Source organism: Clytia hemisphaerica, unplaced genomic scaffold (assembly GCF_902728285.1).
Source record: "Clytia hemisphaerica strain Z4C2 unplaced genomic scaffold, Clytia hemisphaerica genome assembly, whole genome shotgun sequence".
Classification (NCBI taxonomy): domain Eukaryota; kingdom Metazoa; phylum Cnidaria; class Hydrozoa; order Leptothecata; family Clytiidae; genus Clytia; species Clytia hemisphaerica.
Window position 1 is genome coordinate 22,514 of NW_027104424.1, and position 16,903 is coordinate 39,416.

General features: G+C 36.0%; 2 protein-coding genes and 1 long non-coding RNA gene across 3 annotated transcripts in view; all 3 read left to right on the forward strand.

Annotated features, from left to right (window-relative positions):
• Positions 1-1,575, forward strand: part of LOC136820426 (SE-cephalotoxin-like) — a gene marked incomplete at its 5' end in the record, with an annotated part of 22,175 nt that extends 20,600 nt beyond the window's left edge. Inside the window, 1 exon segment of the mRNA XM_067076608.1 lies at positions 293-1,575. Coding sequence (XP_066932709.1) covers positions 293-500 — 208 coding nt within the window. The 3' untranslated portion in view covers positions 501-1,575.
• On the forward strand, positions 1,101-11,047 carry LOC136820429 (uncharacterized). The gene is made up of 2 exons (XM_067076610.1): positions 1,101-1,377; positions 8,427-11,047. The coding sequence occupies exons 1-2, from the start codon at positions 1,101-1,103 to the stop codon at positions 11,045-11,047; spliced, it is 2,898 nt and encodes a 965-aa protein (XP_066932711.1).
• A 3,987-nt stretch (positions 11,048-15,034) lies between these two features.
• LOC136820428 (uncharacterized) lies at positions 15,035-16,560 on the forward strand. The gene is made up of 3 exons (XR_010848579.1): positions 15,035-15,186; positions 15,382-15,452; positions 16,318-16,560. It is a non-coding gene; the product is annotated as an uncharacterized lncRNA (long non-coding RNA).
• Positions 16,561-16,903: the final 343 nt, after the last annotated feature.

Sequence of the window (16,903 nt, forward strand, 5' to 3'; positions counted from 1 at the left end):
TTTTGGACATAAATCAACTTTTTGGTCAATTTGAGTCATTGGAGTGATTTTCAGTCAAACACTCATTTTGGCATAAGATCCCCTATTTCAACGTTCGGTGGCCATACCAAAATTGTTCAAATCATCATCTCGCATTATATGTCTCCCATCACTTCACTGGTCAAAATTTGAAGTCACCAACACTTGTTTGACTTAAGATCTCGAAGGGGGCCTCGGACCCCCCCTAAATGCTTCGCCTTTCAAAAATGAGATATACACTCGAAGGGTTAATCTTTTTCATTTTTTTTAACAGACCCTCAAAAAGTTGTGATTTTGCTTATGGATTAATGCAATCTAGAACTCGCACACCAGCAAAAGACAAAATGGGCACAGGTGAGCCATGTGCAGGAAATTCCAAAGAATCTCAATCATGCTTTAAAAAAGATCCAGAAGATCCGAGGAAAGATACGAAGAAATGCATCTCAGCCATTACAAGGTGTTTTGACCTGGAGTATTTATAAGATACTTCAGTAATTGGTCATTTGAAGTAATAAAAATGATGCATTCTTTAGAAAAAGTAATAAAATTGTTTAAATAACATTTTAATGGTCATTCTGTATATATTTTTCGTGTAAACAATATTTCGACCTGATTGGTGCAGGTCGAAGTCAGGTCTAAACAATACAAACGGTTGAAGGCGCTACCTTGACTTTTTTTGACGTCAAAAAAGTCAATGTAGTGTCTTCTCCCTAATGTGCGAGAGCATTGGCTTCCAAAACCTAGATGTCACATACTGACCATCGTCTAAATTAAGACCATGGTCACTATGTTATGATTTCTTAATAAATAACTTTGTCGAGAACGGTTATGATCGTAACACTTTAACCCGTATCGCAAACGATTACGACAGAACCAGGAACCAGACAACCGACAATCGAAATGATCCAGAGCAACTACCAATCGTTAAATTACCTTAGATACCTGGTCTGAGCCCAAAACTGAGGAAATCCTTCCGAAATGCTGGGTACAGAACAGTGTTCAAGAGTGGTTCAAATCTAAAAACTTTGCTAACTTCTAAGAACAAAAGCCAACTACCACCTAACAGTCACCCTGGTGTGTATATGATAGAATGCGAATGTGGTAAAAGATATGTTGGCGAGACCGGGTTAAAGATATCCACACGTGTCAGCCAACACAAAAAGAACGTTGAAGATGAAAAATGGGACATTTCGGGTATAACTAACCATGCTAAAGACTATACCCAAGGACTTAATTGGAACGAAGCTAGGCTTTTAAAGACTGAAGAGAACAAATTTGATAGAAAAGTGCGAGAAGCATTGGAAATCCAATTCCGTCAGACGGCGACACATAGTGAGCATGGTCTTAATTTAGACGATGGTCAGTATGTGACATCTAGGTTTTGGAAGCCAATGCTCTCGCACATTAGGGAGAAGACACTACATTGACTTTTTTGACGTCAAAAAAAGTCAAGGTAGCGCCTTCAACCGTTTGTATTGTTTAGACCTGACGAAGACCTGCACCAAGCAGGTCGAAATATTGTTTACACGAAAAATATATACAGAATGACCATTAAAATGTTATTTAAATTATAATCTACATTCGTATCAAAGTATGACACTAAAGGTAATAAAATTGTTGTATTACTAGTTAACGACCAACCAAATCAAGAAAGAGCTTGTAAAAACTCCAGCTTGTCCCGAAGCTATGGGGAGGGGGTTTGTAGTAGTTCGAAATACCGTTTTCCCGTCAAAATTTTTGCTGAATCCCGGAATCATGAAAATTGAAAAAATATTAACACCGTCACACCAGTTTGTACAGGTTCAAATACCGGCATAATGACAAAAAATAAGGCCAAATACCGTCACCGTCTAATTTTAAAATACCGTTTTCCCGTCTTTTTTTCGTCAAATCCCGTAATATCGTACTAAAAAAGGGCCAATTCCGTCACATCGTAAAAGTACAAGCGTCAAAATATACGGCTCAAACTTTATCATTGGTTAACATAAAAAAAACAATGAAAAACAACTGTTCTCAAAGTCAATCAGCTGGATATTTCTAAACACATAACTTTTGATTGAATGAATATTTTTTTAGAGCTTTTTACAGTAATAATATTCTAGTACATTCTACGATTGAAGATTCACAGATGTGAAAATGGTAACTATAGCACAATTGTAAAAGTAGTTGATTTTTTTCTTTTATTTTTCATCTTCATTTTCAAGGTTTTTTCAAAAGATCTTCATATAGTAATATTCTACTCACAAAGATCTTTTTCAACGCGCAAAAAATCGCACTTTAATTTAAATTCGGGGAATTTTAAAAATAATGTTAATCAATTATATACAAATTTAAAATTTTATACCTAAAGTTATTGATTGTAGGAAATAAATGATTGTTAGAAAAGTGGAAATTCTACAGTAGTTCTTCTATGACTCATGGATGGTTTAAATTTTAGCGACCCAAGCAACGATTGAATATCAATGTGCAGATTGTTTCACAAAAAGGTATTATACTGAAAAAGTAAAATTTGAGTTATAATATTTCTTGCTCAAATGGGCAACTAAATTTGACATATACTCTTGGAGCCAGGGTCCATTTTTGCCATCTACCTAAAAGCGTATTTTACGGATCAGCCCAAATTTTCTCTTTTTCTCTAATGGAGTTTTAATAGAACGCCCTCTAACTTTTTTCAACATATTTCTGGCACCAATTGGCAACTAAATTTGACATATACTACTCTTGGAGCCATATAGCTGAAGATTCAAAAATGATTTTAATCAGAAATTTGGACCAGTCTTAGGTATCAGCAATAGAAGTTTGCTGTTAAAATCTCAGCAAAATCAGTCCAATAGATAATGCAGTGAGCTTTTATATAAGATTTCAATAGAAATTTTAATTACGTCTATATAATAATAGCCGTATGTGTCTGAAGCCTTCCGTACAGTGGTGGACCCCCAGAATGCTGGTAACCCCCAGAATGCAGGCCTGACGTAAATCGCTGAAAACAAGTCACTAATTAGCCAGATTCATTCTTGCTAGCGTATTCTTGTAAAAAAGTCCAAATTCGACATGATTTAACGAGGATCAGCTCATAATTTTGAGGTTTTTAGAAATTTTATAGAGCTTTACTCCTTCAAATTTTACACTGTTTCTGCACTGCTATATAACAACTGGGTTGAAGATAAGTTGACAAAAGGGGGTACAGAAAGATGTGCTGATGCATAAGCTTTCCGAATATATCAAATTTAAGAGTATTTGTACCTTGAGACTTTCGTGAAGTTGATAAGTTGACACCTACATGTTGAGTTTTTATGGGCTTTTTTGACCTAAACTACTGATTTTGACGTTAATTCTTAATACTGGATCTTGGGGTAGTTTTAAAAAGCTTTAAAACGCTGTAAATCCGATTGTGTTTGAGTTAGGGGTATGATGTTATACATTTTCTTGTTCATAATTTTGAGCTCTATTCAACTGTCGAATTCATTTTTCATGAAATGGACTTCACAAAAAACGACACAGCTTTGAAGTTTTCACAAATTTTCATTTTTGACTATTTTTGAACTTTCATTTTTGACCCACTCAATAAAAAAACCTGTAAGCACAAATACTGTCGTCATTCAGTTTTTGATAAGTCCTAAATATTGTGGACTGAATCAGCATAATGCTTTTCCCGAGTATAAAGCCCTTTTCATATTATGGACAATCTTCAAACCTGTATTTTGAGACCCTAAAATCTGAATTTTATTTATTGTAAAGTCTATAATTTTATGTTTAGACCTTCTAAATTATACCCAAAGAAGACCCTGAAAACTTGAGAAAGCTACTCAAAATAAACTTTTAGAAATCGTTAAAAAAACATCGACCAGCATTCTGGGGGTGCAAAAAAAACAAAATTCACTTTGGGACGTCATTTTAATCTAGAAAAAAAGATAATTAAAATTGTTATTTCGGATGAAAAACATTTGAGAAAGAATTTTATGATGCCTGAGGTGGGGCTGAGGTGTCTTCAGAACAAAAATTTTGAATTCATTTGCAATGCGTAAAAATTGAGAGCAAAAGTAGATCTGACCAGCATTCTGGGGTCCACCACTGTGACGTTTTTGTTTTCGCTAACGATTTTACAGTTCCATAATCTTTTTTTTCCGGGGGGGGGGGGACAAGTTTTGAATTCGCATTAATATTTTAACCTAAGATATGTTTTTGGTAATCTTTACCTCTGATTAGTATCAATGACTAATATAAAATTCAACAATAGAGCGCTACCGAAGCGGTAGGGAAAGAAAATGGATGGTGTAAATGCATTTAGAAATAAAAATTATTTTGCTATTCATAAAAATTGAAGCCTCTAAGTAGGTACAAATATAATATAGTCTTGCTCCTTTGTTTTCTTTCAGCTGTTTTGACAATATTTACAATTAAAAAAACACCAATCACTCCTGATTTTGAGTATAAGATAATAATAAGAAAGAAAGAATTATTAAAAAATCATCTTAAAAATCTACACTGGTGAAGACAACTGCTGCAGTTTGGTGTCAACCAACAACAATATCAAAACAAAGTGCTACCAAAATCAAAGTCTGCTCGTGATGGCAAAGCAACAAAGATAAAAACAGCATTTAAAGAGGAAACTTTTACACACCAGGTTAGCCCTGGACATCACAGGTATAACTTTCTTCTTGTTTTTACGTTACTCGAGCAACAGGGTCCTGTGTCTTGGTCAGCTCAGGCATTTTGTTAATCACCTTGGAACGGCTGCACTCTTAGCTTGGAGCTAAAGTGCATAGCTGATCAGGTATCTATTATTCTTATTCTGATTTCATCATGAAATTGCTCAAATTATTGATCATTCTTTCGTACACCACTTTGTGGCCAAGACCAAGATTGTACCCTCACTTTGTTAATGTAACTGATGTGAGCTTTTGCCCTCCGACACGCTTCAACCAAGAAGTTCTATTTTCCACGCTTACTCAACAAACTCATCCTACATAAAATCAACTGCTCACTTGATAGACGGGGTGTGCATTTGCAACGGGTTTTCCAAACCAGTGCAAATGCGATAGGATGTCTCGGGCAAAACATGCTAATTCGACCTTTAAATCAAAAACGGCAAGAGAGAAAAAAAACGGCAACTTCATTTCTTCTGTAAAATAATCTTCGAATATGTAAGAAAAAAATGACCCATTGGAAAAAAATTTCATCTATCCAGTTTTCTTTAATCTTAGCTTTAATTTCATTTAGTTGAAGCGTTCGCTTTCAGATCACGCGTATATAAAGATGGCCGGAACATGGGCGATAATATTACGGAGGTACCCGAGCTCCATCTTTCGTATTTCTCACTATTGACGATGTGAAGTATGTATATTTTTGAAAACCCGTACGAAAAAAATAAGTTTCAGAAAAAAATTGATGTTCTATCTTTGTCCGCAAAGGACAACTGTCATGGCGGCTCTAAGATGTCTGATTTTTGAAAATGTTTATCAGTCTTATTTTTAAAAAGTTCTCTAGCTTTTTCTTTTTGTACGTTTGCAGAAAAAAAGTTTGAAAGTAAGGCCAGCATTCCAAGCTGGATACATTTGTGAAATCTGGTGTGAGAAAATCATCATTAGACAAGAAATTCAGACAAAATGTTTATAGTGACACGAAATTTCCAATTGGAAATATCTTTCCAAGACTGTTCCCAGAAGAGCTGAAATCAACATACATAAGACTTGAGTGTCTGGTTCCACTGTGGTATGAAAATCCTTTGGAGGCACGTGGTGGCAAGGTGGTTTTTTTGAGGTTGAAGTTTGAAATTTTCCGGTGTCAACATTAAATTTCTTATTAACAACACGTCTTTCACATCTTTCTCACAGCTTGAAACGTCATAACGACTCATAATTAGCAATTAAGTGGAAAAATCTGACTCTCACAGGAAAGTTTTAAGTCTCTTTTGGGAATTGGATGAGTGATGTTTGATAAGAAATGCAATAAAAATGCTTCGAAATATCATTTAATGAGGGAAGGAGAGTGAACAATAATATCATTACTGCGGACATAGCTAGTACACGAGAAATCGGCAAAAATCTGTTACTTGTATATCCGGTGTATAATAAATCCTTGCTTTTATCTACTAAAGAAAGAAACGAAAGAATATTCTACAAACATGTATATGCACTTCAAAGAGTTATACTAGATGGTAGAGAATAGGAATTAAGAAATATATGACGATTAAAATAAGAGGAGCCAATGGGGAAATCTAAGTTACATACACAAAACCTATATTTAGTTCTAGAAAAAGGCCACTGTCCCAGCGGGGATATGTTATAGCGGAGCTGGTTAACACACATTTGAAAAAGCCTTGTTCTATCTCTGTCCCTGACATTAAAATTTTATATGAAATTAAACTTTTTTAATTACAAATTCGTGAAATTTGGATTTTTTTTAGCCAATGATTCTGCTGCTGCATTTATTGTTTAAAATCTTTTAATTATCAAGAGGGTCTGTAAAAAATTGGTGAATGACAATTTAAAAAAATGAAAAACATTGTTTTCATTAGTAAAGTTATAAGAAATTTCTTCTGTAAGATTATAAATATCTCTTTTTCATTTGAAATACCGCGCTACACCGCGGGGTGCCTCACTTTGTAACTGATATTTCAGATAGCGAGTCGGTATGTTTGATCATGGATTTATCATAGAACTCTGGATAAAACATCAAATAAAACGGTGGAGAGCGACCATTGTATTTCCATTGTTTCAGAAAACAATCAATGTTCTAGCTTTGTCCGCAAAGGACAACTGTCATGGCGGCTCGAAGGTCCCTGATTTTGAAAAATGATTAATAATCCCATTTCTAAAAAGTCCTGTAACTTCTTGTTTTTTATATTTACCGGATGCAACTTTAAGCAAGAAAGCTTAACGAATACATTTATGAAATTAAATGTGAAAAAAACTTCATCAAACAAGAAAAATTGAGTAAAAAGCCTAGAATGACGCTGAAAATAAAGTTGGCAATAACAATATCTTTCCAATTTTTTTCCCGGGAAGAGCTAGGATTGACATATGTTAGACTAGAGTATCTTGGCTTCATAGTGATATGAAAATCTTTTGGGGGCACGCGGTGGCACGGTGGTTTTGGTGAGGTGGAAGTTTGAAATTTTCTGGTGTCAACATTCAATTTCTTATACATAGCATGTTTGTCGCATCTTTATCGCAGCTTGAAACGTCATAACGACATATCATTAGCAATCAATTTGATGCATTTGACTCTCTTGAGAGATCTTTAAGTCTCATTTGGGAATTGTATAGCTGTGTTTTGATGAAAAATGCAATAAAAAAATTTACAAAAAATTATTAGTGAATGGAGGAGGGTGAACAATAATGTCATTACTGCGGACAAGGCTAGAACATGAGAAATCAATGAAAAACCAGCTCGTTGTGTATCTAGAGTTCTATGATAAATCCATGGTCTGATTATGCAAAAAATTTCAAGTCAATTGAAACAATATTTGTCAAAATATTTACATCCGAAATTTTTAAAGAGAAATCATGAAAGCTTCTTGAATTCATAACACGCTGATAAAATTAGATTTCATTTACAAAGAAGCTTTTGGGGTATCTTTTGCAAATATTATTTTGATGAAAAACGGGAACATCATAGCAAACATATGCAAACGTACTGAATGAATACTTTGTCTGCCTCATTTTTTATTATAAAAACAGAACACTCAAGGGGACAGAGATGGATTTCTATTATGAACAGTTTACAATAGAAAAGACAAAGGAGCAATCCGCTAAGGAATTCTCGTCCTTCATCCAACTCTGCTATAACATATCCCTGGTCCTAGCATTAACTAAAGAACTAAAATTATATTGACCAATATTCTAATGTCCCTAACCCCGTAATAGACGGAATAAGTGAAGGTCTCACAACGAAATGGAAAATACAAATTGCACCCCTGTCACCCCGGTTTTTGGCTCTCTACCTATCTGTCTAATAACGATTGGAATACGCATCTAGCATGTAGCATCTTTTACTCTCCTCCATGTCTTACAATGACGGGAAGCAATAAGATAGAATGTCGCCATAATCACCTTATGTGGATTAGTTTTTGCCTATACTTTTTTCGCGAATTGAGAATTTTAAAGTGTTTGCGATTTTTTGCAAGGACTAAATGTCGTGAAAATGGCGCAAATTAACCCACCCAAAAGAATACGATTCTAGAATTTCGCCAGTTTCACCTGGTTTGGTGAGTGGTGTAAATTCTTATTTCGGATGAAAAACATTTGAGAAAGAATTTTATGATGCCTGAGGTGGGGCTGAGGTGTCTTCAGAACAAAAATTTTGAATTCATTTGCAATGCGTAAAAATTGAGAGCAAAAGTAGATCTGACCAGCATTCTGGGGTCCACCACTGTGACGTTTTTGTTTTCGCTAACGATTTTACAGTTCCATATATTGAAGCTCCGGATGTGGACGTGTCGCGAACGGCCACATTGACACACACACGAAAAGCGTTAAAAAGGAACATTGTGCAAATTCTATCTCAAAACGCACTTGGTCTCAAATCGGATGATCGTAGCAACGAGATTACTCTAATGCTACATAAAAGGAACATTTTTATTTGTTGTATACAAGAAACTTGGAGAACAGGACCAGAGAATCTTGACGGTAATTATGGATATAAGCTTTTGTTATCTGGCAAAGAAATTCAAACAAACAATAGAGGTTCGCTAGGAGTCGGTATTATCCTCAGCCCAAATGCTCATAATGCCTGGAAAGCGGCAGGATGTGAGATTCATCGCTTTAGTGCTCGAATAATAGCAGTGCGTTTAACGATGGTCGACATTGATAATAGAGACATAGGACTGTTCGTAGTCTCTGCTTATGCACCAGTCGGAGTTGCTCCTGAAACCGAATGGGATAATTTCTTTAACGATCTAGATGCATGTATCTCAAAAAAGCTTCCAAATGATATTCTTATAATTGGAAGTGACACAAATTCGAGCATTGGTTGTCTCAACAAAACTATTGACTATTATAATAACTCTTGTGTGGGACAATTTGGGTTATCGTATGCTAACGATGCCGGACATCGTTTCGCCTCCCACTTATCATTAAACGAACTACTTGCAGTGACGACTTGTTTTCGAAAGAATAATTACGCAACATGGATCCACCCTAGATCTAAATTAAAACACCAAATCGATCATTTTATCGTAAAAAAGGAACACTTCAAATATGTGATGGACGCTGGAGTCTCTCAAAACGTGATCGACTCAGACCATTCAGCCATAGTATGTAAACTTCGAATGATTTCACGCCTCAAAAAGAAAACTTCTCTACGAGATCGCCTGATACGTCTTGATTATAGTGGACTGAAAAGTGATGTAACCAGTCAAAATTTCTGTGCTTCCGTTATGGAGAATTACAATATTCAACCCCCTTCAAACAGTCCATATACACGTTTATCTGACTCTGTCAAAGCGACATCTAGTACGCTTCCACAAAAGAAAAAGCCTTCACCAGGTTGGTTCACTGCAGCAGAGGATAGTTTAATTCCATTAATTGAAAGAAGAAACATTGCAATGTTGAAACATTTGTCAAGACCGCTTCGTTCTACCGCCGAGAAGCTGAAACAGGCTAGGAAAGCCCTAAAGCGTACAGTAGGGAAAGCTAAAAATGAATGGATTTTTTCGAAATGTAGTGAACTGAATAACGCCTCAAACACAGGGACTAAAGTGTTTTGGGAAAATATCAAACAACTCAGTGCTGGTCTGTGTAAAACAAAAGCTAGTGCTGTACCATCAATGAAAAAACCGGATGGTTCCATTTGTAAAACTCCGGAAGAAAACGCGCTCGTTTTTCAAGATCACTTCAAAGCTTTGTATGGTCGTCAACCTATCTATGATGACTCAGTTCTCTCCTTACTTCAACCCAAAGAAGCCGTTACCGCTCTTGATAACTTCCCCACTAATGAGGAGATAGTAAAGGCTACTTGTAAGCTAAATGAGAAAGCTCCAGGTGATTCCGGAATTCCGCCACAAGTGTGGAAATCGATCATTCAAAATGAATCTACTTACGAAATTTTCAAATCCGTGATTTTAGACTTTTGGGAGAATGAAAAACCACCCCTAGAATGGGAGAAAGGATTGCTAAAGGTTCTTCCAAAGAAAGGAGACCTTAGTATGCCCGGGAACTATCGTGGCATTATGCTACTTGAAACGTGTTATAAAATTGTAGCTATAATATTGCATGACAGGCTCCGCCCTGTTGCCGAATCCCATATATCATGGCGTAATGCGTATGATAGACCGGTCTGTATTTTCCATACGAAGTTCGATGATGTATTAACTGGTCGTAGATACAACACAAAGAGAAATATCGAGGAATTCTCTTTACCAGATTCGGAATATGCTGATGACACAGCTGTTTTATTCACATCGCGTGAATCGACTGAAACGTACGTACCCCTCCTCTTCAATCATTTTAATAGATACGGTCTCGAAATACATGCTGGCACCAACGAACAACCCTCCAAATCAGAAATCCTTTTCGTAGCAGCACCAAAACGCATCTATGCAAATCCTTCTACATACGATGGCTGCAATCTGTCAAATATTGTTCTACCAGGTGGCGCACATTTACCAATAGTGGATCGCTTTTGTTATCTGGGCTCTTTTCTGACGAGAGATTGTAATGATAATGTTGATGTTGATGCCCGAATCAATTCGGCAAGTCGGGCATTTGGTAAATTGAGAAATTGTTTATTTTCGTCAACCAGTATTTCATACAAAGCTAAGAAATTTGTATACGAATGCATTATCTTGGCTATTCTCTTACACGGTGCTGAACACTGGTGTTTAACCGAAAATCTTTTCCGAAAATTACGTTTATTCCATGCTAGATGTGTACGTGCAATGTGTCGTGTGAACCGGCTCCACACCCGTGTGTATAGAATCAGAACGTCTGATCTGTTAAATCGTTTATCTCTGAAATCCGTTGATTCGTACGTGAATCGCCGTCAACTTCGTTGGCTGGGTCATGTCGCTCGTATGGATCAACAGTGACTACCCAGAAAAATGCTAACTCGAAACGCCATCGAAACGCCCTCGTGGAGCACCAAACTTCACATATGGAAGAGGAATTTATAAGTGCTTGAAAAAGGTTGGTTTGTCAAAAAATGACTGGTATCAAAAAGCTTTGAATCGTCTGGATTGGCGTAAAATTATTAATTCCAAGTAGCATATTTTTTGATAGTTTTATCTAGTTACTTATTTGCATAATTTTTCCTTTTTTCGCTTTTTATTTTATCTACCTAGCGCTGTGATCTCTATCTTAGGATAGGGCCTATTCCCTGTGCTAAGGGAAGGTTTATCTCTCTCTCTTCAGTTTTTGATAAGTCCTAAATATTGTGGACTGAATCAGCATAATGCTTTTCCCGAGTATAAAGCCCTTTTCATATTATGGACAATCTTCAAACCTGTATTTTGAGACCCTAAAATCTGAATTTTATTTATTGTAAAGTCTATAATTTTATGTTTAGACCTTCTAAATTATACCCAAAGAAGACCCTGAAAACTTGAGAAAGCTACTCAAAATAAACTTTTAGAAATCGTTAAAAAAACATCGACCAGCATTCTGGGGGTGCAAAAAAAACAAAATTCACTTTGGGACGTCATTTTAATCTAGAAAAAAAGATAATTAAAATTGTTATTTCGGATGAAAAACATTTGAGAAAGAATTTTATGATGCCTGAGGTGGGGCTGAGGTGTCTTCAGAACAAAAATTTTGAATTCATTTGCAATGCGTAAAAATTGAGAGCAAAAGTAGATCTGACCAGCATTCTGGGGTCCACCACTGTGACGTTTTTGTTTTCGCTAACGATTTTACAGTTCCATATATCTTTTTTCCGGGGGGGGGGGACAAGTTTTGAATTCGCATTAATATTTTTAACCTAAGATATGTTTTTGGTAATCTTTACCTCTGATTAGTATCAATGACTAATATAAAATTCAACAATAGAGCGCTACCGAAGCGGTAGGGAAAGAAAATGGATGGTGTAAATGCATTTAGAAATAAAAATTATTTTGCTATTAATAAAAATTGAAGCCTCTAAGTAGGTAAAAATATAATATAGTCTTGCTCCTTTGTTTTTTTTCAGCTGTTTTGACAATATTTACAATTAAAAAAACACCAATCACTCCTGATTTTGAGTATAAGATAATAATAAGAAAGAAAGAATTATTAAAAAATCATCTTAAAAATCTACACTGGTGAAGACAACTGCTGCAGTTTGGTGTCAACCAACAACAATATCAAAACAAAGTGCTACCAAAATCAAAGTCTGCTCGTGATGGCAAAGCAACAAAGATAAAAACAGCATTTAAAGAGGAAACTTTTACACACCAGGTTAGCCCTGGACATCACAGGTATAACTTTCTTCTTGTTTTTACGTTACTCGAGCAACAGGGTCCTGTGTCTTGGTCAGCTCAGGCATTTTGTTAATCACCTTGGAACGGCTGCACTCTTAGCTTGGAGCTAAAGTGCATAGCTGATATTCAGGTATCTATTATTCATATTCTGATTTCATCATGAAATTGCTCAAATTATTGATCATTCTTTTGTACACCACTTTGTGGCCAAGACCAAGATTGTACCCTCACTTTGTTAATGTAACTGATGTGAGCTTTTGCCCTCCGACACGCTTCAACCAAGAAGTTCTATTTTCCACGCTTACTCAACAAACTCATCCTACATAAAATCAACTGCTCACTTGATAGACGGGGTGTGCATTTGCAACGGGTTTTCCAAACCAGTGCAAATGCGATAGGATGTCTCGGGCAAAACATGCTAATTCGACCTTTAAATCAAAAACGGCAAGAGAGAAAAAAAACGGCAACTTCATTTCTTCTGTAAAATAATCTTCAAATATGTAAGAAAAAAATGACCCATTGAAAAAAAATTTCATCTATCCAGTTTTCTTTAATCTTAGCTTTAATTTCATTTAGTTGAAGCGTTCGCTTTCAGATCACGCGTATATAAAGATGGCCGGAACATGGGCGATAATATTACGGAGGTACCCGAGCTCCATCTTTCGTATTTCTCACTATTGACGATGTGAAGTATGTATATTTTTGAAAACCCGTACGAAAAAAATAAGTTTCAGAAAAAAATTGATGTTCTATCTTTGTCCGCAAAGGACAACTGTCATGGCGGCTCTAAGATGTCTGATTTTTGAAAATGTTTATCAGTCTTATTTTTAAAAAGTTCTCTAGCTCTTTCTTTTTGTACGTTTGCAGAAAAAAAGTTTGAAAGTAAGGCTAGCATTCCAAGCTGGATACATTTCTGAAATCTGGTGTGAGAAAAGCATCATTAGACAAGAAATTCAGACAAAATGCTTATAAAATGACACGAAATTTTCAATTGGAAATATCTTTTCAAGACTGTTCCCAGAAGAGCTAAAATCAACATACATAAGACTTGAGTGTCTGGTTCCACTGTGGTATGAAAATCCTTTGGAGGCACGTGGTGGCAAGGTGGTTTTTTTGAGGTTGAAGTTTGAAATTTTCCGGTGTCAACATTAAATTTCTTATACACAACACGTCTTTTGCATCCTCTCACAGCTTGAAACGTCATAACGACTCATAATTAGCAATTAAGTGGAAGAATCTGACTCTGGCTGCGTTTAGACCAACTGGCATTTGTAATTTGGCATTTGCTCATGAGGGATTCGATTTTAATAGCTTTTCCATTGTATTTTCTGTCATGGCATTTAAGGAATCGTCTTTTTAGAGCCATTACTGAAAAAGGTGATTCCCTCAAGTTCAACTTTGACAGATCAAACAATGAAAAGCATGGAATTTCTCAAAAACTGCAGTCATTAAGACTGAAACAATTTGCCGTAGGGCTAGGCTATGGCAAATCTTGCAAATTTTACAATCTATAGAAAGAACTGAATAGAAATCATGCAAATACTTTAAAAAATCAAAAATGTCATTTTTTCTCTTTGTTTTGGTTCCTTTGTTTGATTTGAAATGCCAGAAAAGGGGATTCCTTTGCTCGAAATGGCATTTGAAATGCCAACGAAATGCCAACACGCTGGCATCATTAGGCATTTGACAAACCGAACAATTGCGCGGAACAATAGAATTCAAAAGAATACTGCAAGCAATTACAAATGCCAGGCTGGTCTAAACGCAGCCTCTCACAGGAAAGTTTTAAGTCTCTTTTGGGAATTGGATGAGTGATTTTTGATAAGAAATGCAATAAAAATGCTTCGAAACATATGCAAACGTACTGAATGAATACTTTGTCTGCCTCATTTTTCTTATAAAAACAGAGCACTCAAGGGGACAGAGATATATTGACCAATATTCTAATGTCCCTAACCCCGTAATAGACGGAATAAGTGAGGGTGTCAAATTTTGTCAATTTTTCCAGTGGGGTTGGGATCCCAGCGAGAGAGAGGGAAAAATACACATATTACATCCCTGTCTCATGCTAGTGGTAATTTTTAAATTTCTTGTCTCTCTGTCTCACAACGAAATGGAAAATACAAATTGCACCCCTGTCACCCCGGCTTTTGGCTCTCTACCTATCTGTCTAATAACGATTGGAATACGCATCTAGCATGTAGCATCTTTTACTCTCCTCCATGTCTTACAATGACGGGAAGAATAAGATAGAATGTCGCCATAATCACCTTATGTGGATTAGTTCTTGCCTATACTTTTTTCGCGAATTGAGAATTGTAAAGTGTTTGCGATTTTTTGCAAGGACTAAATGTCGTGAAAATGGCGCAAATTAACCCACCCAAAAGAATACCATTCTAGAATTTCGCCAGTTTCACCTGGTTTGGTGAGTGGTGTAAATTCTTCGTTTAACTAGATAAGTACCCGTCACCAGCCGGAACTTAACGTTATTACAGCGTTGTAACTCCACTCGATTGACGTTCAAAAATGATAGAAAGGTTTTTGACATGATGTTGTATATCATGTGTTTCATACTTTTATCGGTTAAGATGTGATTCAGATTATTCTGGTAGGAAGGTGGAATGATTTGAAGATGTCGCTTTTCTTTCAAGGTATTCGAAATCGATACATCGAGTAATGGTACAGCCAAGTTCATGGTACAGCTAATCAAATATCCGAATTGAGAAGTTAACATCACACGCGTTAGATCACACGGTATACAGCAAATTATAAAAGTAAATTTATTTCGTGCTTGGAAGTTTTTACTTGGTTTTATGCCTTTTATCGTCGTTCTTTATACCGTTTTTTTTTTTCAAAACTAAGAAACTAAGAAAGATATTATTGGCGTAGCATATGTCTTCTTCATAGCTATTAAATAAGGTTACATCTTGTCCATTTCCAGCTTTTTGACAATGATATTCGTGTTTTAGGTAATATTGATGATTCGTGGGAAATAAATGGCATAATGGAGAATTCCGTTAGAGGGAACAAAAGTTTACAGGTAAGTTTTAGCCAAGATTAAAACCCTGCACAAAATATTTCCTTTGAACAATGAAAGTTGCTTTACCTTACTGGGAGTATGCAAGGCATATTTACACAGGGAGCACCCCTGTCTCAATTTCCCGTAAACCATGTTTTAGTCGATTAGTTTATATGCTTAAAATTTGATGGGGCCGGTTGAGAATATATATTGAAAAAACACCTGTCTCAGTGAACCGATGCAGTTTTTAAAACCACTGGGGTGGCTATAAAATAAACAATTTAAGAGATAGTATATATATTTTTGTAAGCAACTCCAATTTTCGGGCCAGGGCCTGGATTGCTTAGTTTTTAGCTCATTTTATGTAAAATTTGCTTTGACCACCCCTGATATTATACATTTTTATGCTTATTGGGTCAAGGGCTATCATTATTGCCATTGTTAGATTATTTAAAAAACTTTTACTTATTAGCAACGTGGTTGCTTAAAAAGGAAAATATGTAATAAATTTGATCTTAAGATCATTGGGGTTAGGGTGAGAGATTTTAACTCGCCTTTTGCCGGAGTGAGGAAAACATATTTCATTTCAAAGCATTACTTTTTTCAATTTTTACAAGGCTGCTCTAATTGCGTTTTTGACTGGGATAAAACAATACTATTTCAAAGTTTTGGCCGGGGTAAGAAATTTCAATAAAATTTGACCAGGTCCGAACTTGTCTTCCAACGAAAACTTAAAATCAGCTAGGTCAATTTTGGCAATTTATTTCACCAGGTTATCCAGCGAGATGGATCTCACTGGGTCACTGATACAGGAGGTGAAAGACGAACGCAATGAAGTAGTTTCATATCAAAATCCTTTTAATTTATTCATCGTCTTTTATTAAAGGGAGCACTGGTTGGACCAATTCTGGAAGACGTTCTTGCATAGACAGTCAGCCCATTGATAGAGCGTAGATAGTTGAAAACTTGACTAAACACGGCAAGAAAATTATCCAGTCATCGTCAAAGCGCTTTGAATTAAACAACCACAACTGTACCGGAGCTTATATATATGAAATTTCTTCTATTATATGAAATATATAAAAATGTGTGGCTTTGGAGAGGGTTTCAGGCCGTTTCTGTTTCCTCCATTCGTCAATACTTTTCTGAAATTCAGCGTTCTCTTAAAATCCTAAACATTTGAATATTTTTTCCCGATTCCGAAATACAATTTTTTGACAAACTCATTTTTTTCGAACTAAAACAGTGGTGGTCTTCCAGATACGGGACCTAATTTTGGTAATTGCCACCGAGCGAGCACAGCGAGCATAGGTGGTTTCATAGCTTCACGAGGTTGTGCAGATGGTAAAAATTTTCGCCGTCTTTTTTTTTGTCGTACACGGCTAGCCCTAGGCTGCATGCATCCCCAAATTAGTTTTGATATATCAAAACTTATCAGAGGGGATGTGTGCAGCCTAGGCTAGCCCGTATTT

Excerpts from the sequence above, each read along its gene's own strand:
- LOC136820429 (XM_067076610.1), top strand. The coding sequence starts at position 1,101 with ATGATAGAATGCGAATGTGGTAAAAGATATGTTGGCGAGACCGGGTTA. Across the intron at positions 1,378-8,426 it reads TGGTCTTAATTTAGACGATG|TTCCATATATTGAAGCTCCG; the intron begins GTCAGTATGTGA and ends ACGATTTTACAG.